At 39.6% G+C, this 19,983-nt stretch overlaps 2 protein-coding genes across 2 annotated transcripts in view; one reads left to right on the top strand and one right to left on the bottom strand.

Moving 5' to 3' along the window:
• tet2 (tet methylcytosine dioxygenase 2) overlaps nucleotides 1-12,915 on the top strand; it is a 29,956-nt gene extending 17,041 nt beyond the window's left edge. The window contains exons 2-10 of the mRNA XM_079264496.1: nucleotides 1,981-4,974; nucleotides 5,060-5,150; nucleotides 5,248-5,341; nucleotides 5,426-5,634; nucleotides 5,928-6,078; nucleotides 6,189-6,278; nucleotides 6,881-7,018; nucleotides 8,275-8,629; nucleotides 8,861-12,915. Coding sequence (XP_079120622.1) covers nucleotides 2,025-4,974; nucleotides 5,060-5,150; nucleotides 5,248-5,341; nucleotides 5,426-5,634; nucleotides 5,928-6,078; nucleotides 6,189-6,278; nucleotides 6,881-7,018; nucleotides 8,275-8,629; nucleotides 8,861-10,209 — 5,427 coding nt within the window. The 5' untranslated portion in view covers nucleotides 1,981-2,024 and the 3' untranslated portion in view covers nucleotides 10,210-12,915. The remainder of the gene's footprint in view (nucleotides 1-1,980; nucleotides 4,975-5,059; nucleotides 5,151-5,247; nucleotides 5,342-5,425; nucleotides 5,635-5,927; nucleotides 6,079-6,188; nucleotides 6,279-6,880; nucleotides 7,019-8,274; nucleotides 8,630-8,860) is intronic.
• Nucleotides 12,916-13,130: 215 nt separating this feature from the next.
• On the bottom strand, nucleotides 13,131-19,983 carry ppa2 (inorganic pyrophosphatase 2). The gene is made up of 12 exons (XM_079261198.1): nucleotides 19,766-19,983; nucleotides 16,487-16,551; nucleotides 16,354-16,395; nucleotides 16,202-16,255; nucleotides 15,850-15,969; nucleotides 15,616-15,702; nucleotides 15,372-15,498; nucleotides 14,166-14,293; nucleotides 13,967-14,052; nucleotides 13,820-13,889; nucleotides 13,673-13,712; nucleotides 13,131-13,586 (listed from the first exon to the last, which is right to left on the bottom strand). The coding sequence occupies exons 1-12, from the start codon at nucleotides 19,968-19,970 to the stop codon at nucleotides 13,564-13,566; spliced, it is 1,047 nt and encodes a 348-aa protein (XP_079117324.1). The 5' UTR covers nucleotides 19,971-19,983; the 3' UTR covers nucleotides 13,131-13,563.

Below are 19,983 nucleotides of genomic sequence, written 5' to 3'. Positions count from 1 at the left end.
TTTAAGTTATATGATCCTTGTCTGGAATGTGCAGACAAAAATCAATAGAAAACATGTATAGTAGTTTTTCTTAAGTATTTTATATGGTTAAATTGTTCTACTTTGCAAAATATGGCAAAACATAATTATCCATTAAGATATCAGGACAGGAATTATTGGGACCCAGAGTGCAAACAAAAAGAACACCTCAGAAGCTCTGCTGCCATCGACCTGACGGCTGTCTTCAATTTTGTTTTGCTGCTTTCATTTTCCACCTGCTAACAGGCAGCTGGCTGCTCTGTTGTGACAACGCTGGGAGCTTCCAGACAGCCTTGTAACAGCTTGGCTTGTTAGTGGGAGATTTAGCACTTAAACTTTGGAGGTCTGCAAGCCTGCTAATGCCCTGGAAGGGTGATTGACACAGAGGAGGAGATCATTATGTCAACCAGCTTGCCAACCCTGGCAGAGCATGTCCTGACATTTTCCATTGTCTGAGTCCAGATATGGGACTGGGCCAAAACTCCAATTCTTTTTTTTTTTTTTAATTGCTTCTTTCATTATATTTTTGATCAGGCTGGTGGTTGAAAATGAATCAGATTTTCCAACTTGAATCATCCAGAAACAATAACATCAGAAATATTTCAGATACAATTCTGACTGAACGCTGTTGTGTAATAGGCAGTTACGTTTCCTCTGTGAGCAACCAGCTTTTATAACCAGTACTTGTGATTTTGCTGAACATGAAATAAGGACTCATATTGTTGCTCATCGGCTACCTTTACCACCTGTAACAGATTTACTTAAAGTTATGATGAATGCAGCTTTCCAAACCTGTGCACTGCAATGACTTTGCAGATGATGTGGTTGTGAGTGACATTAATTTATAATGGATGGTGGCAGATATAAATCAATAATCCACTGGAATCACATTACTCATGTTTATGAAAGTGAACAAATTCAGTCATATTAGAATCTCTGAAACATATTTAATTAAACACCTGCCTGTGTGTCAGAGGAAGTGATAAGTGGATGGTTCACTATGCATGTGTTGCAGTGTGACAAATAAAACAAAGAAAGGTGGTTTATGGTTGAGAAAGAATCACAGAACTTACAGAGTGTCACTAAGTTTGTGGATGTGTTTGAAACACAATTACACTGATGATGGAAAGGTAATATCTAGATTCTACAGGAGAGCTTTTTGCTTGCCCACAGAAATTCAGTGTAAAAATGACAACTTTCTCTCCTGCTAGAAAGTCATATTGTTTGCATCTGAATTAGTTGGTTTGGGGACTTAAATTAAAAAAAGAAAATAATAAGTTAGACTAAACTGCTTTTACTTTGTATTTTTTCCTTAACATTTTTTTTTTTTTTTTTTTTTCATTTCAGAGAACATAAAATATAATAAAACAGCCAAAATCCCCAGACATACAGCTTAGGCCATTATGACCTGATGCAACATGTTTTTCTCTTTAAGACCTGGTGTGCTGACCACATGCTTTCCATGTCCAACTTTTAATCAGTCACAATTTTTCACAGTGATAAATCGGTCGGTCATTGTAACTTGTGTGCAATGACAATAAAGTCTATTCTATTCTATTCTATTCTATTCTATTCTATTCTATTCTATAAACCAAAGGTTTAACCTCTAACATCTTTTTAAATTTGACCACTTTAGCTTCTTGACTTTAAATAAGGAACAATGTCACTAACTGACTGAAAAAACAGATGCTTAGCAATTGTGTTTAGGAGTTTTATGTTGAAGCAAACTTGACTGGTTGGTTAGTTATGTGCAGCTGTGTTTTCATACTGTTCCACCTTAGATGAAAATGTCCATGACTTAGAATCAATAAAAGTGTCATCACATTAAAAACATCTTGGAGGGAACAAATATTTAAAGAGGGCAAGAGTCTTTTTTAACCATAATATACATTACTATGACTGAAAAACGGAGTTATACATGTACCAAACTGATATTTTCCTTCACTTTGTTGTGTTTTGCAGTACGGACAGAGGGCAGCCCTGTGTATGGACTCTGAGCAGGCCAGATGGAAACAGAAGAGGCCAAACATGAGACGGAAGAAAATCTGATGTTAGCACAATTTGGCACGTCTCGCAACCTCTCTCACAAACTTCAGAATGGAGACCCATCTTCAGAAGGAGATTCTCTGCAGATCACTGGGGACACAGACTGGATCTCAAGCCCAGTGCATTACCTGCCCAGCACAGGTGTCAAATTTATGAAGCGACAAAGGGAGAACTGCAACACTCCAACATCAGAACAAGGGTTTTTTGATCAAGGATCCTATAAAATGAATGGAGATTTGATGATGAATGGGGATTTGAATCATGCATTCGCTGAACAGTCCCTATTAGTCCCCCAACACAAAAAAATGAAAGTAGATGTTAAAATGAAAGGAAATGGTGACACCAGCTCTAATTTGGTGGACAACCTTCCTGAACTGACAAAAGCATCAGAGTTTAAATGCAGTTCCCCACAAAGAGAGATCAGTTTAGATAAAAGGAACTGTCATTTTCCTAATGGAGATATTTTTTGTCTACCACAAAATAAGCAAGTTCAAAATGGTGCTGTATCACCCTCCTCAACCATAGAAAGCACTCCAGGCGATCTGCTAGAAAAAACTTTGTCTCAGTATTATCCTGAGCAAGTGTCAATTGCACCACAAACATCAGGGTCACATGTGGATACTGTCAATGACTCACTGACCAATCAGTTGTCCAGTGAAGGTGCTCAATCCCCTGCTTTAACCTCAGGATTGCCCAATTCAGCACAGATGCCCAGCTCACAGCAGCATCCTGGGACATCTGTGAATTCTGAGGGGGGCAACAGCTATAACTCTGTCAGCTACATTGTAAATGGATTCTCCGGCAACTTTGGAGCAGACCACCAGCAGCAACAACATCAGCAACGACCACCGTCTTATTCTCATCAGGAGCTTGCTGTTGGGCAGTCGCCTGGCATGATCCCACCAACAAGTAATGCCACTGGTTCTCAACAACATCCAAACGGTGCACAGTGTTTTCCAGAAGACACACATTCCCATGATATATATATAAAAGCCCCGCAGGAGTTTGACCAGAACTCTTTTCTGAAGAGTAATAATCCTCAGCAAGCAGCACAGACAGCTAAATATGGATCCTTTCCCAATGCTAGGATGCAAGAGATAGAGCAAAATGAGAAACCTGAATCTGGTCTAATTCTGCAGCATGGCACTGATGGAAGCCTGCAGTATGGGATTCAAATCCAGAAGTTTCAAGAAAATGCTGGGAAGCAAAATAGATTTAATGGCACTGGACACACAGGGCCTGGCCTCCAACACCTTGAGTTAGAAAATGGCATGGAGAGCATATCACAACAGAGAGCAAATACGTCTTGTTCCACTCCCAGTCAGAGAGCTTGGATGGAGTCAAATCCGTCACATTCCCAGAAGCAGCCAACAACTGGTCCATCACCACAGGCTACAGAGCAAGACATGTGGAGAGGCTTCCCCGTTAAGTCTGAGCCAGACCACCAGACAACTAACCCCCAGGTTCAGGGCCAGATACTGGAACCAAACCCAGCACAAAGATTCCAGACACATGGGGTTTTCATAGATAGTAGCCAAGGCTCTAACAGCTTCCAGCAAAAACAGCAAGACTGCTTACCAGCCCAGATGCAATATGTTTCAGTGCAGCACAACACTGCCCCTGAGTGGCAGAAGTCAAATCCTAAAGCACCTCAAATGCAACGACCTCTTCCCCGTAAAAACCATGAACAAAAAAACTTCCCTCAAAACCAGCAACTTGACAACTGCTACTCCCGGATAGAATCAGAGCACTTATGCAAAGATACTGACATTCAGCACATACTGTCACCAGGGTTTGTTACAACACAGCAACAACAACAGCAGCACTGTAATCTCCAACGTCCACTCTCTCATCCTCCACAATTTGAAGAACAACTAAAGTCTCCAAATTACAGACCTCACAGTCAGCCTCCACCAGGTCAGCCCCACCCTCAACCCAACCACGCTCTCAGAAACACCTCGGTTCAACCCAACAACCATGACATGCAGCACAGTGACCATGGAACTCTCACTTACAAAAACACAACAGAGATGCAGCAACCACAACAACATCAAAGACTGTACCTACCAAACTCAGGCAGTGGAAACCTAAAGACATTTCCACCTCAGCAGCCAAACAACCACTGCCACCAGCCCAACCAAGCAGACTTCCCCCAGACATCCACACAATCGCAACCTCACTTACCACAAGATACATCACACCAACAGGCGACGGCACACATGTATCCCAAAGCTGAACAGCAGCTGAAGACTTCTTGCACTCAGTTCCAAAGGGGACCTCGACTACCTCTGGGACCTGAAGGCACCCATGTAGACTTTCAGAGGCATGCAGCTCTGCGTATGCACCTGCTACAAAGGCAGGAACGGCAGGGTCCTCTTCATCCCCCTCACAGTTCTAGTGACCCCAAAAAACCTTTGAGAGTAGTAAAAATGGAGAATGGACAAAGATTTGAGCTGCCAGCTTCACAACAACAGGAGCAGCTGCTACAGATGCGAGAGGCAGGCATGGGTGGAATTCAAATTAAGCAGGAAAATCAACAATCCCCATGTGATCACAACCAAAGCCTGGGAAGCATTCTGGCCTCTATGGAACAAAGTCTGAGGCAGTACCAGCTCTCGCCTGTGTTTGAGAAGAAATCTCTAGTTGTTGGTTCATCAAATAAAGTCAAAGTGGAATCTTCAGGGCCTGTTACAATCCTTTCAACCAACACTGGTATGGCTGGAGCAGAGTCAGCAGCAACTTTCTCACCCACTGTTGCTCAGAAAAGGTCACTTGATTCCACCCCAAAGAAGGAACAACTCCTGCAAAGTTTCATAGAGTCTCCATTGAAGCTACTGGATACCCCAATTAAGAATCTTTTAGACACCCCCATGAAAACTCAATATGACATAGCATCCTGCCACTGTGTTGGTGAGTCTTACAATATTGGTGCTGAAAAATGATTGATTGGTTAGAGTGTATATATAATAACATTTTTTTACTTGATTGAATGTAGAACAAATTGTTGAGAAGGATGAGGGCCCATATTACACTCACCTGGGTTCAGCCCCAAGTGTTGCTGCCATACGGGAGATGATGGAGAAAAGGTTAAATAAAAATTTAAAAAACAAATATTATAAACACAGTGTTATGTCACCACTGTGTTTTTCATGTTCATTTTAATTCCTTTATTCTGCTTTGAAGGTCTGGCCTAACTGGTCGTGCGATCAGGATAGAGAAAGTAATATACACCGGCAAGGAAGGGAAAAGTACACAAGGATGCCCCATAGCTAAATGGGTAGGAACTACTTAATTTGACATGTAGGAAAATCAGCGGCTAATATTTCTATGTGAAAATATTTTTTCCTCTGGAATGGTTCAGGTCATTCGTCGGCCTAGTGTGGAAGAAAAACTACTGGTGTTGGTGCGTGAACGTACTGGTCACAGATGTGACAGTGCATGCATCATTGTTGTAATCCTGGTCTGGGAGGGCATCCAGCCCAGTCTGGCTGACCGCCTCTACCTCGAGCTGAGTGATACTCTAACAAAACATGGAGCTCTCACCCAGAGACGCTGTGCATTCAATGAAGAGTAAGTGACAGCACTACAGACTTCTTAACACATCTTATTCAATCAGAATTTTAGTGTCTATCTGACAAGTTCGTCGTTATCCATTTAAGAAATATAACTCACTTACTGTACTTATATTGCGCAAAGGAAAATGCAGTTATTGCTTTTGTTTTTCTAAGGGTTCTTTTCTTTTCTAAACTAAATTAAACTAATTATGTTCAGTTCCCCATTTGATCTGAAGTAATTATTTGGTTGAACACATTACCACTGTATCTAGTTAAGGATACCACATTTTAACTAAGTGCATTTTCCAGGCGGACCTGTGCATGCCAGGGATTAAATCCTGAAGCCTGTGGAGCATCTTTCTCTTTTGGCTGCTCCTGGAGCATGTACTACAATGGCTGCAAATTTGCTAGAAGCAAAATCCCAAGGAAATTCAAGCTACAAGTAGATGATGTGAGAGAGGTAGGATTTGCAGATTAAAGTTGTTCTACAGTGTAAATCATTATTACATTGCACTTATTATTGCAATGCACCAAGTTAGTAATCTATTACTGAAAATGCTCTTTTTTTAGGAGGAGAGAATTGAACAAAACTTTCAAAATTTGGCAACCTTACTGGCTCCATTGTATAAAACTATGGCACCTGAAGCTTATGGAAACCAGGTGAGTATGTCTGACAATATAGACTGCTTCACTTTCCACATCAGCTAGCATTTCAGATATTTATTATTGATGGAAGACATTTCAATGTTCCCGTTCTGAACAACATAATTGTTTTTCAGATCAGATATTTAGTAGGACTCAAGATAAAATTGTTACTGCTAACCACCATATGACACATTTATTGAATCTTCCAAGTAGTCTGTGACAGCTGATTTTCCAGAGAGTCAGTTTTGTTGATGTAAAAATAAAAACACTCTAGGTTACAATGTTTAAATGTAGCATAAACATGGTGGTAATTAGGTAAAGTGACAAGATGTCAACATGATTATAGTCTGCAAAACAACCTCCTTACAAAGTCTTTCTTCAACACAAAACAATCTGAATTGTTCTATGAACTGACTATACGCGTATATGAAAAAAACAAAACAAAATAGAGTTCTCCTAACATTTGATCAATGAAACAGACATACAGGAATTAGACATGAGAGATGGATTATTATATTTTATAATGCTACACTTATGTTTCGTAGAAGCTAAAGTCTGGAAGCTAGGAGATAGGACAGAATATCTTGTTCATGTTTTCTTCTTGTTCACGGTCACAGGTGGAGCATGAACAAAGAGCACCAGACTGTCGTTTGGGGCTCAAGGATGGTCGGCCCTTCTCTGGAGTCACTGCTTGTATGGACTTCTGTGCTCATGCCCACAGAGACCTTCATAACATGCAGGGTGGCAGCACTGTGGTAAGTTTAATCTAGGAAACATACTTTAAAAGAATGTTGTGAAGCAGAGCCAAGGTTGTCAAAGTCTGGTTAGTGATATCTTTTTCAGTATTATTTGTTCTTTCGCCAAGGTGAGGTCTTATGCAGCAGTACACAATTAGTGCTTTGTTTGTCTTTAGGAGAGATGATGTAAAACTAACAAAGCCAAACTTTATGAAGGTTGGTGAGCATGCTGCGGGCTAAAGAAAGCCCCATTAAACATTGTTGCAGATCGTGGAGACTTCCTTCAAGGTTACAAAATACAATATCATCAACGATCATAAAACAATCCAACCAATCCCATAAAAAGAGCTCTGACCAGTCGAGGTGAATGGGAAAAATAACATCTGCTTGTCAAGGAATGTCAGCATTAGATCCTTTAAAACTTTGTAGGTTGTCAGGTTTGGTCATTGTGGATTTGACCTTCGAAGGGTTCTTTAAAGGTAGAGTATGTAAGATTTTTAATATTTTCTAAATAAATTAACTAAAAAAATAACTTCAATCATAATTAGATAGTTTTTTAAACATGTAGATTCCAGTCTGTCCATATTTGATGCGTTATTAAATTACAAGTTTAATTAATGACAAAGACCCTTCTTGAATGTTTTCTGACCAGTAAAAAAAAGAAGTGGTTTTTTTTCCGCCAGTAGGGTGAGTGAAAGCCCATTTATTGCAGAGCGGCTCTGAGCTACAGCTCACAAGCAATTCCTGCCCTCATTGGAGCTGGCAAGGAGGAGGGTTGAGGGATGAGTTTGCTCATTACTGCCAACCTGTGGTCGTTTGTGGAGGTAGCAGTTTTGTGGTTTTGCTCACGACCTGGTGTTTGCCACCTGGTGGTGGAAAGAATCGCCTTGAAATCTTACATACTCTGCCTTTAAGTCTTCCGAAAGAAGGTTTTTGTAGGAACCACTGCTATTCGACTTGGAAGAGACTGCAACTATGGGAACTTGCTGCATTACACATGGCATTTTACTGAGACAATCAGTTTGTCAGTAATTTCAACATTGTAACTGCACAGCTTTGGCTTTGGTGGAAGAATATTCTTCTGACATGACTCCGGTTGGAAACTAATAAAAAGATTCACTAGACTTAAATGGCACATCAAGTTAAAAAAACTACAACACTACCCTGAAACCTGAAAATAAAACCATTTTTAAAAAGAAATCATATAAGAAATCATTTTTAATACCAGCCATATCCATGAATAATAACCTATTTTGGTATCTAACCTTTTCCAGGTGTGCACACTAACAAGAGAGGATAACCGAGAAATTGGGAAGATACCAGAAGATGAGCAGCTCCATGTCTTACCTCTTTATAAGGCTTCCAACACTGATGAATTTGGGAGTGAAGAGGGCCAGCAGGAAAAAATAAAGTCAGGGGCCATCCAAGTCCTCAGTGCCTTCCGTCGCCAGGTTCGCATGCTTGCAGAGCCTGCCAAGTCTTGTCGGCAAAAGAAGCTGGATGCAAAGAAGGCTGCAGCCAACAAGAACGCCATGCTGGAAAGCTCTACCGATAAGGTAGAAAAGGCCAACCTGGCCAAGTCGAAAGTGGGCACTTATGAGAGTACTGTTCACAACACTTCACTGGCAGGTAGGGTAACATTTATTATGATACCTTTGAGAAACCTCACCTTGAATATGGTGCAATTTTTAATTAATCTCTGGTAAAATGTTTAACTGTCACAAAAAACTCCAAACAAACTAAACTAAAAAAAATAAATTAAAATGAGATAAATAAATTGGGAAAAGTATTGAATGGCAAGACAAGCTATTTTTTTGCAGCTGGATAGGCCTTTATCTTTCTCATGGTTTTGCTTTCCAGGCCCTGTTCCTGGTGCTCTTGGAGCAACTCCACAGTCAGGTCATCCATCACACCCTCTTGGAGCCCATCCACAGCAACAACAGTACCAAGGCATACTTCCCCCATATCCTGGCTCAACAAATGCTGCTTTCACAAGGTTTTCCAGCCATCCTGGATCATTTCCAAGCACTTCCAAGACAGGCGGTGTGTATTCCCCTCAGCAACCACCACCAGCGAGCCCTTACCCTCCACCTCTCCATGTACCAAACACTTACATGAATAGATCAAATCGTCCACCCCAAGGTTATCAATGTAACGGAGGAATGCCCCTTGACAATTATCATCCATACTACTCCTCACACCAAAAGCATCTGGACGTTTATCAACAACAGCGGCCAACGCTTTACCCGGAGCAGCCGTATGGAGCATCCCAACGCTATGAAGTTAATTATCCACCAAGATATAGTGAGCCGGGTTTACAAGTCAGTAACTACAATGCCATCAGCCCAACTCAATCCATGAGACCTTATGGCCCTTATGGTCCTAACAGGACCTCAGATGCCCAGTTTATCGACCCTCTCTTAAGAACACCATCTGCCCATGGAGGCATGGATTACACACCTGCAGTAAACAAAGGCAATCAGTTTGGAGAATACTCAAATCCATACCTGCCTCAAAGCCCTAATATTTTGCCCCAGGGCCAGGATCCTTTCCATATGCAAATCAAGACAGAGATGGGTATGCCTGGCACACAGATGCTCTCTGTGCAGGCAAGTGGTGGGTGCTTAAACCCTGAAACAGGGTTTGGTATGCCTAATGGAGGTGCTATGGGCTCCCATATTAAGCAGGAGCCTGGAACACCACAGACACCCACAACCCCACAAAAACCAGAGATGTGGTCAGACAATGAGCACAACTTCTTGGATCCTGAAATTGGCGGTGTGGCTGTGGCACCAAGTCACGGCTCGGTTCTTATTGAGTGTGCAAAACGAGAGCTCCATGCCACGACACCCCTTAAAAACCCAGATCGCAACCACCCAACACGCATCTCCTTAGTCTTCTACCAGCACAAGAATCTGAATGAGGCAAAGCATGGGTTAGCATTGTGGGAAGCCAAGATGGCAGAGAAGGCTAGAGAGAAGGAGGAGGAGGCAGAGAGGAACGGTGGGGAAGGCACACCAAGCAAGGGCAGCAAGAAGGGGGTGAAGCGTGAGCATTCCGAGTCATCAGAAGCCATGGGGGAGCCTCCATACAAGCGTTTTATCAAGGCACTAATGGAAGGATCGTTATCAAACACAACTAACACATATGTCAGTACAGCTCCATATGCATTCACCAAGGTCACAGGGCCTTACAGTCACCATGTGTAGAAAACAACTTATTAAGAGCTCGAAGGTGCTATGGTCAAAAATATCACAGTTCCCCTTAGCAGCCTTGTGTTGTCTGGAAAACGGAACCTGTCAGATCAGGCATAAATCACCTTCCTCATCAGTTCTTCCACCTCTATAACAATTGAGCTTTACCAGTTCAACTATGGATGTATTTATTTTTGTTTGGTAACTTTTGCAATATGCAGAAAAATATTTTAAAAACTCTCTGGTGCTTTCAGTCTGATACACAAGGATCTATTTTAGCTGGAAACAAAGTTTCTTTTTTTTTGGTGGCTATTTTTCCTACAATGCTTGGAGATGTAATCTTGGCATAAAACACTGATTTTATAAGTGACAACCTTTGTGGTGCTAAAGTTGGCACTTATCACCATTTGTTTTCATTCAAATGCCTTCACACTAAAGACAAAACACACTCTAAGAGTGACACTTCTGTGTGCATTAAATCAAAAATATGATTTAACTGTTCACTCAGCATCACAATACTTAGGAAGTCAGTGTTTCTCGGAGCACTTTTTAATCATTAGCTTCAAATGTTTGATAAATCCCAAAAAAAATGGGCTATACTGCATTGATGTAACAGTCATGAATTAATTGCAGGAGTTGTAAGCAACCCATAAAAGTGTTTTAAAGTACATGCAAAACAACTTTTAAAACAATCATGTTGGTGCTTCTATTACTTACCAATGGCATTTATACTGTAAAGTTGAGCCACTCTTATGGTGCGTTTTTAAACATTTTGAGAAAAAAAAAGACATGCCTGTTTTATTTACTGGATTTACTTTGTCAGCAACTGTTTTAATCTTCCTAATAGCAGGCTGCCAGAACGAACCTGCTTTGTGAATATTATAAGTAGTCTGTGGTGCTCAATGTGTTTGTTTTTTTTTTACACTGAGAAACACAAAACAGGGTAAGCTCAGTGTCTGTTTTGAGGGCAGCTGGCTTGCTGTAGGATTGTTTTGTTTTTTTTTTCCTTTTGTAATCTAAATGTAAGATAAGCAGGTGATATTTGTACAGTAAATTAAATTTCTTTTTTTGGATTTACTGTTATAGATTTCGTGATGTAAAGAGTGCTGACAGCCTATTTCATTGAATTTCTTTGGGTTTCATTGGATTTTTATTTCATAAGGTGCTATTCAACCTACTAGAAATGTACAATGTGAGAATCTTTAGGCAGTGAGAAGGTTTTTAAATAATGAACAGTATAAAACTGTCATATACCTCAAAACTAGCTTTGCAATAGGACTTTTACATATATTTTCTCATTTGTATATTTCTTTCAAGATGTAATTAACAGTTAAAAAAGTTAAACCACCAAAAGGCATTAAAGTTCATTTCTTACTTTCAGTGTGTGATGAAAGTACTACTTGAACTTTACTATTACTGTAAAATCAGGGACATTTTGAACTAATAATGTGTACATTTTCACCACCTGTATTCATCTTGATTTTTTTTTTTTAACATTCAGGGACTTGCCATTGCATCCTGAATCCCTATAGCATTCATGTCTAATATGGTTCACAGAAAAAATTCATCCTTTGAGAAAAGTAAAAGATACTATCCTGCAAATTTTTGCTTGGTTTAGCTAGTGAGAAGGTGATATTCTTTCCAAGGTAACCTGAACATATATGCACTGAGCTGACAAAAGGGAATGATAGTTTTTTAATGTTTTTCAGACAAGACCAGGGCAGCGTTTTGTGTAGTTCCACATCTTTGTGTCTGTGTATAGATTCATGTATTTATAACCACTAAACAGTTGTAAAGTGATTTTTCCCTGTCTGTTCAATTTAATTGATGCAATGTAATCGAATGACAGCCACATTATTGTAACAACTCACCCCACTCCACCTAATCATTTTCTGAAAGCACTTCATTTATTTTCAGAAGTATGTAGTAAAGAGTTACAAAAATGTTTTATTTAAACATAATGTATATGTGTTAAAAACAAAAAATAAATTATGCTACATTGTATATACCAAGAATTTGTATTTCAGGAGTGTAACTCACCCTTTGATATTCATGTTGGTTCTTTTCATTTAGTCAAACTGACCCACAGCTCTTCATTTATCATTAATAAAAATCCTTTGAGCTTTTCCAAGTTTGCAGAATGAGAATGGCTGGATTATCCAGGATGATTTTGTAAATATTACACTCACTGTCACAGCAATGTTTACAATGATAGAATGGTGATAGTTCAGTAATTAGAAGGTTTTTTTTGTACATTAAATCACAAAAAATGTTGAATTTTGTTGTATAGGACCCAGCTACAGTAGCAGGTTTGTTGCTGAGAAAGCAAAGGTAGCTATATCTGCCACTGAAGATATAGCAGGTTGAAAGCATAGCCATACTTGAAGATGCTTCAGAGTATTTCGAAGTTAGTCAAAATTACTTGAATGACTTTCCTGGTTTAACTTGAGCATTTCATATGCTCTACTCATTGGTTAAGCTAGCAGTTCATACACACTTACACACTTTTTGCAGTTCGACACTAAAGGTATAAAAAACAGAAGGAAAAAAAAAAGTTCAACTTTTGCCATCATACTTTTTAAAGTTTCCCTTAGTTCTCTTGAAAGCTTGTTATGCTACAAATAAATGAATTTAGGATGGGTAATAATACTGTAAGTATTGTAATGTACTGGATGCAGTTTATTTGAAAGCTGTTTATTATATCATTCCAGATGTTGCTGAAATGTGGGTGTTTTTTCTTTTTTTAAATAAAATTTATATTTATTTAAAGCAATTGGATTTTTTTTTTCATTTCAAACCACCAATAATAATTTTACACATTTGTTTGTTTATACATATGTTTAGCTTGTAAACTGCTAAATGTGAGAAAAAAAAAAGCCAGGAGTAATATTCACTTCTCATTTCTTTTTATTTACCAAAAAAAAAAAAACGGTCCATTTCTTATTGTTTTATACAAAATGTTTGTGGCTGCAAGAATAAATGGATTTCAGGTGTACAGTCATTACTTTCAGTCATACACAATGCTTAACTGCAAATCAGCCAACAATAAAAATGAACACAAATCAAAAGTAAAACAATACTTGTATTATTTCCCTCCAAATTATGATCAATATCGCCAAAAATTACTCAATCAAATGTCCAACATGTGATTGTTGACTTAATACTTATCAAACAGTGGATTGAAAAGGCTTATATTTCAAAAACACTGACCATTAGCTTTTACTTAACCAAATACATGTAAATGGCACATCACGCCGCAGAGGGAGTTTTTATCAAAAATGAATCCTTCTCCATACAAAAATAATGAAGAGCAGCATTGACTCTGTTTCATTAGACGTTTTGACAGTTTCCAAGGAGTTTCGGCCGGGTTCAAATAAAATGCCACTTGTCCACTGTACAAGATTCAGAGAGATTTAGAATTACATGAGTTCAACACGATTACAGAACTGAAAATCAACCAACGGATATTTTTGCTTACCCTCCGGAGACACTGGAAGTGCATTACCATTCACAGGAGCCTAGAGGGGAAAAAAGATCATAACAATTACCAAATCAAACCCAGATACAGATTTCAATCAGATTATTGTGTAAATCAACTGTATTTAACTGATTTAGAAATGCTTACCGACTGCACAACGGCGCTGGCCTCCTCTGCATTGCAATTGAAAGGGCTATCGCAGCAAGAGATGTTTTTGCTGAAGAAAAAGAGAGCAAAAATAATGATATACATTCCACTTTCCTTTGTCAAATATGTGTTTTGTAATAATCTTACCATTCAATCCCTGCAGCATTTGTTTGTTTTTGTATAAGTGCCTTCCACAGGTTGTGGGTGGACATAATGACCTTGACTGCAAAGTCCTGTCGGCAAATTAAAAGAGGAAAAAGTCTAAGTAATCCATTTGTAGCTGCTAAAACTACACTACAAATATTAAGCCAGCTGTCATGTCTAAACCATTTACAGGGATACTGACCTTGTCTTTGAATTGTCCATTGAATCCAAACTGATTCTCAGGCTTTCCGTCAGGCACCTTGTATTTCCTAAACCAGTCAACGGTGGCCTCCAAGTGGCCTGGCCGGCTTTTACGAACATCCTCAATGCCTGAGGAAAGAATAAACAATAGAGTAGAAGCCTAGAGACCCAGATCAAGTTTAACAAAAACAAATACTGATTGCAAATAAGATGCATACTGATCTAAATCAATTGAAACCTAAATGTCAGCAGCCATCTTTTCAGATGCTGATGAATATTTTCAGGGATGAGTTTTCAGCATTTCTGTAAAGGTTTAAGCTGCGGGGGTGGATTAAGCAAATTAGGTTTGTTGAAGTGTGAAATGCATCTCTTTGCTGGAGTGTTTGGGTAGCAGTGCTGGTCAGAGCAGCCTGCACAAGACAGTTAAACACAGGGGTGCACTTCAGATGCATTTACTCAAATTCTGTGAATGTCACACATGTTTTTGGATTGTGGGTGTTTTTATTTGTGTTTCAAAACATAACTACTGTGAAATTCTCAGAAAGTGACATTTTTGTGCTCTAAATCAGACTTTTCATGACAGCCACTCCCTGTCCTCCACACTAAAATAATACATCTCCAAACTGGGCTCTGTATAATAAAATACCCTCAAAATTAAACGTATCCAGCAAATATATTTGTAATGAGCTATGCAAGACTTAAATACCTAAATAAAATAAAAAGTACAAGTTGTAAAGTTGATTTAAAGTCAGAGGAAACAGGTTTAGTGAAAGAAAATAAGGGTACACATAATATGTTTGCAGAGTAACACCTAATGCAAACAATACCATGTTGACAATAAACACTCCTCTGGGTACAAACTCCAGTGTTAATGACGGAAATAGTATGAGGGTTCTGTCTGCGTCTATTTTTCTTTCTTTCTATTTTTGTTTCAGATATACAGTCAGCTGAATGTGACATCACAAATACTATAGTTTGCTAAATTTGTTGTGAAGTTTTTTTTTTCTAAATGTGCACAACTTTCACAAGCACGAATACCTTACAGAGCCCTATCCCCATTGTTCTTATTGTACTTGTTGTGAACATTGAGATAAATATGTGAATGTTAAGGATGGTGCACAATTATTTACTACTTGTTGATCAGAGCAAACGAGTGAGATGTGTTATTTTAGCATGATAGCGGTTAATGTTGAAAAAAAATTCTCACTATTTAAGCTTTTAGCATCTGGGTCTTCAGCGTTGATAGCGATGACTTTCCAGTCCATTTCTCCCTCATCGATCATGGCCAAGATGCCAAGCACTTTCACCTGGATTACCTGGCCCGGAGAGCACACCTGCAGGACAAGTCAACAAATGGGATAAAATTAGAGTAAATAAAAACAATTGTTAATACACGCCCTAAAGTTCCATTTATAGACAAAACTCTAAAATAACATCTACAACAGTATTACCTGGGAGCCAATGTCACAAACATCGATTGGATCGTTGTCACCACAGCAGTTTGTTTCTTTGTCTTTGTGGTTTGGGTCTTCCCATGTCTTCACAAAGAAACAATTCAATAGCATGTAAAACAACAAATAAATTAAAACAATATTCAAAGAAGGAAAAAGAAAAAAAAAAACACGGTAAAATTAATGATCTCTGAACAAACATATTGTGAAGTATCATGACAGTGTTTTCCTCACCTGTGGGAGAGCTCCATAGTTCCAAATATAACCTTTGTGTGGAAAAATGTTGGCGACATATCTGAGTTTCCCCTTCTTCACATCCTGTTTGATAGGATTCAGCGGTTCCTTTGTTGCAATCTGGGATTGAAGGCATTATAAAAAAAAGCATGCATTTATTGTGCTTTTACAACATTTATGGGCAGCTGACTTAAAAGGCTTAGGACAGAAATTATGTTCGTATACATTGTAATATAGGACCAGTTTTATTGAGGCCGTGTTTAAAAAGGAGGGCAGAGGGGGACTTATATTATCTAAAAAATGTATCATATAGTATTATAAAAAAAGACAAACATAATAGAAAAGTACTTGCCTCCATTTTAGCATTTGACCATCGAGGCACCTCAACCACCATGTTATAAAGCACCTAAATGTAAACAAGACACAAAAGTACAGCATGTGTTGCTGCAAACATTTTCAGATGCCAGAGGAGACCTAAATACTTCAACTGTCAGCAACTGATACCTCGTTTTCTTTCTTAAGCTTTTTTGCTGGCACATCATTACCCTGTAAAAATAAAAGAAAAAAAAAGTCAATTCCTGTTTCAAATAATAACTTTAAGCCAAAACTAAAAGTGCAGATGTGAAACATGAATCACCTGCTCTGACTCTGCTATCAGCGGAATATCATGGAATGGTGATATGTATTTTCCTTCAGAGGTTTCTAAAACAACAAAAGCAAAAATATATTACCCAACAATACAATGAAAGATCACTGCAAAGCAAACTGCAAATAAGATAGAAGCCTGCTGCCAGAAATATTCTGCCAGAAATATAGTGCAGCTGCTAAATATTGAGACTAGAGAGGTCATGACATTAATTGAGTGTATAAAGGGCCTATACCAGGGGTGGGCAAACTTTTTGATTCGTGGGCCACAATGGGTTCTAACATTTGACAAAGGGGCCGGACCAGGAGCAGTGCAGGTGTTTGCGTGCACATCAGGGAGACACTTTCCATTTTAATGGGAACAGTGTTGTTGGTCTCAATTTTTTAGCCAGCGCATCAAAGTCTGGAGTTAGTTTTGTTGTGGCCATTCTCAGAATGGATCTGAGGTGTTGGTCTGTTAACTTGGATCTGTGGCTGGCTTTGTTGATGTTCATGATGCAGAAGGTCTGTTCACACACGTAGGTCAAGCCGAACAACGCCAGCATCTTCTGTACTGTCCGCCGGAGCCTTGAAAACGCTGCTGTGCGGAGTGACGCATAGAAGTCATTTAGTTTAGAGTTGAACTTCTCTTTTAAGACTGGGTCAGACTGAAGGTCGATCAGTTCAAGCTGCAGCTCCTCTGGAGCTGTTTCGGGGTCTTGTGACAGAGGACAGGCCACCAACTGAAGTGACTTGTCAATTTTGTCGAAATCCGAGAATCCGTGCAGTGCATCCAGTTACTCACTGTATTTCTTCACTTTTGCTCCGGCCTCTTTCAGCATGGCTAGTGTAGGAAAATGAGTGAATGACTTGTTCAAAATTTGCCTGGAGAATAAAGCCAGCTTGGATTTGAAGGCTTTCACGTTTGTGTACATGTCGTGCACAAACTGATCCTTCCCCTGCAGTTTCGTGTTGAGCTCATTCAAGTGTGAAAATACGTCCGTAGCGAACGCAAAGTCACAAATCCAGCTCTTGTTGCTCAGCTCAGGAAATTCATCAGCTTTGCCAAGTCGCTCCAAAAACACGCCAATCTCCTCTTTGAGCTCCCACACGCGTTGAAACACTTTTCCCAAACTCAACCAGCGGACACGGGAATGATAAAGCAGGTCCTGGTGATCCGCATCAGTTTCCTCTAGGAACACAATAAACTGACGGTGCTGAAGTGCCCTTGCGCGTATGAAGTTGACGAGTTTCATGACAGGATTCACAACATGATTCAGCTGTAATACCAATTTACATAGAGATTCCTGGTGGATGATGCAGTGGAGGAAAATGACATCCTGGTCAGGGTTTTCATCTTTCACTTTATTCTGGATTCTCCTCAGCAGGCCAACGTTTTTCCCTGTTAAATTTGGAGATCCATCTGTGGTGACGTTGACAAGCTTACTCCAAGGAAGCTTCACATTTCTGATGACAGCAGACACACGATCAAACAAGTCTTCTCCCCGTGTTTGTCCTTTCAGAGACTCCATTGTCAAAAACTGCTGCGTTATTTGAAAAGTGTTGTTGACACCTCGGATAAAAATAAGGAGCTGTGCAGTGTCTTTGACATCGTTGCTTTCATCCAGTGCTAAAGAATACAACGTGAATGACTCCGTCTTTTTATTTAAGCTGCTGGTGATATCTTCATCTATTAGTTCCACGCAGCGAGTCACTGTCCTTCGTGATAAGCTGATTTTCTCTAACTTGTTTTTGCTCTCTGGGCACAAAATACCTGCTGTCTCCACCATGCATTCTTTTAAAAACTCGCCCTCAGACAGAGGTTTGCTGGCCTTTGCTACTTTGAATGAAAGCATAAAACTGGCCTTGGTACTTGACTCTTGAATGGCAGTTTGACAGTGAAAAAAACTTTGTTGAGCCTTTAAAGTAGCTGCCAACTTATGAGCAGCAACTTCCCGTTCTTTTGTTGACAGCTTGCTAGCATAGTTAGCATGCTTTGTGGCAAAGTGACAGCTAATATTATAATCTTTAAAAACCGCCACAGTTTCTTGGCATATGAGGCAAACAGCAGATGATCGTGTTCAGTGAAAAAATATTTAGTTGTCCACTCCTTTTTGAACACTCGACATTCTTTGTCCACTTTCCGTTTCTTAGGTCCGCTCATCTTTACAGAAAGGCTGATGGGTCAGAAGGTAAAGTGCAAACGTGAAGTAATAGGCCTACGCTTCACCTCAACAAAGCCAATGTACAGTGCGCCATCTAGTGGGAAAACATCAGAATTGCAGGGAAAATAAAACAGTAACGAGGTTTAGTCATTGAATTTTTTTCAAGTTCGGCGGGCCGGATTAAAACGTTTAACGGGCCGCATGTGGCCCCCGGGCCGTAGTTTGCCCATGCCTGGCCTATACAGTAACTCAATGAGCATCTTTATGGTTTATTTTCAGCTCCACTGTGAAAAACTTAATTAAATATAGTCCATTAATGTACTCACTGGCTCACAAATGTCATGGTTTTCCCACATTATCCTAAAACTAATCTGGTGCTATCATATCACTAAATTAGCACTGCTACATAGCTTCAGGCCAACATCAACTTACACTTTCATAATGTTAGTAACTGTACATGAACAGCAACAAAAACTCTTCTAAACATGTGCAGCCAAATTTCAACGTATTAGGAAACTGCTTTAATATAATTCAAACACGTTTAGTGATGTTAGTGGTCCATGCGTTTTTGGAAGGACATTTCTTTCGTCATCCTCCAGTGGCCTGTCAATCATCTGACTGGCGCCTGGTGTGTCCAACTATTTAAATGGTGCCCAATGCCACCCTGGTAACCCCCTCTGACTCCGCCCCTGCCACTGTGGGCTTTTTATGGCTCTGCTCCTCTCTGACTTTGTCATTCTCACCAAACAAAAGAAAGAAAAATCTACGAAAATGAAGAGTCTAGCTTCATAAAGAGCGATTTCACTTCCCCACTGTTGAAAGGAAGAAGACACCACGTGATGACCTTGGAGGAAGTAACAGCACATTGTGATGCACATGCATTTCTTCTTTTCTTCCAAATGTGTTTTAAACCCAAATTTAAGACCTGGTTTAAGTGGTACCTTATAAGAGGAAAAACAGAACAGCACGTCCATAAAACATGGCTGATGAAAAGGTTACGCGTTTAAGGTGACCTGCATGTAGACATGCGGTTACTTGTTACTTATCGGCTTTCGCCATCCAAGATGTGCACTACTGAAGAAGGATACATTGTTCCTTTCATCGTGACGGATGTGCAGTGAACTTACTAAAATAAATGCGGTAGTCTGGAGAGTTCGGTTGTCCTTTCTGCTCCGTTTGATAGTGCATCGTTTTTCTCATATAATACAGATGTGAAACAGCTGTTGCTTGTGTAACGGATTTAATAGGAGAGGCGGATAATGAACCAAAACCTAAGCAGCCGAGCGACGAGCGCACCAACAGCGGTCTCATTATACACACTTGTATCCCCATTCAGTTGGTTCCT

This window comes from Telmatherina bonti, assembly GCF_933228915.1.
Source record: "Telmatherina bonti genome assembly, chromosome: 3".
In the NCBI taxonomy this organism is placed as follows: domain Eukaryota; kingdom Metazoa; phylum Chordata; class Actinopteri; order Atheriniformes; family Telmatherinidae; genus Telmatherina; species Telmatherina bonti.
The sequence above is the reverse complement of the archived record's forward strand: the minus strand, read 5'-3'. Positions and strand labels throughout refer to the sequence as shown.

What these genes read in the sequence shown, in the direction of transcription:
- ppa2 (XM_079261198.1), bottom strand. Translation starts at nt 19,970, where the DNA reads ATGGGGATACAAGTGTGTATAATGAGACCGCTGTTGGTGCGCTCGTCG. An exon ending in GGTCAAATGCTAAAATGGAG is followed by an intron (nt 15,970 to 16,201) that starts GCAAGTACTTTT and finishes CTTCAATCCCAG; the next exon opens with ATTGCAACAAAGGAACCGCT. An exon ending in ATGGACAATTCAAAGACAAG is followed by an intron (nt 14,053 to 14,165) that starts GTCAGTATCCCT and finishes ATTTGCCGACAG; the next exon opens with GACTTTGCAGTCAAGGTCAT.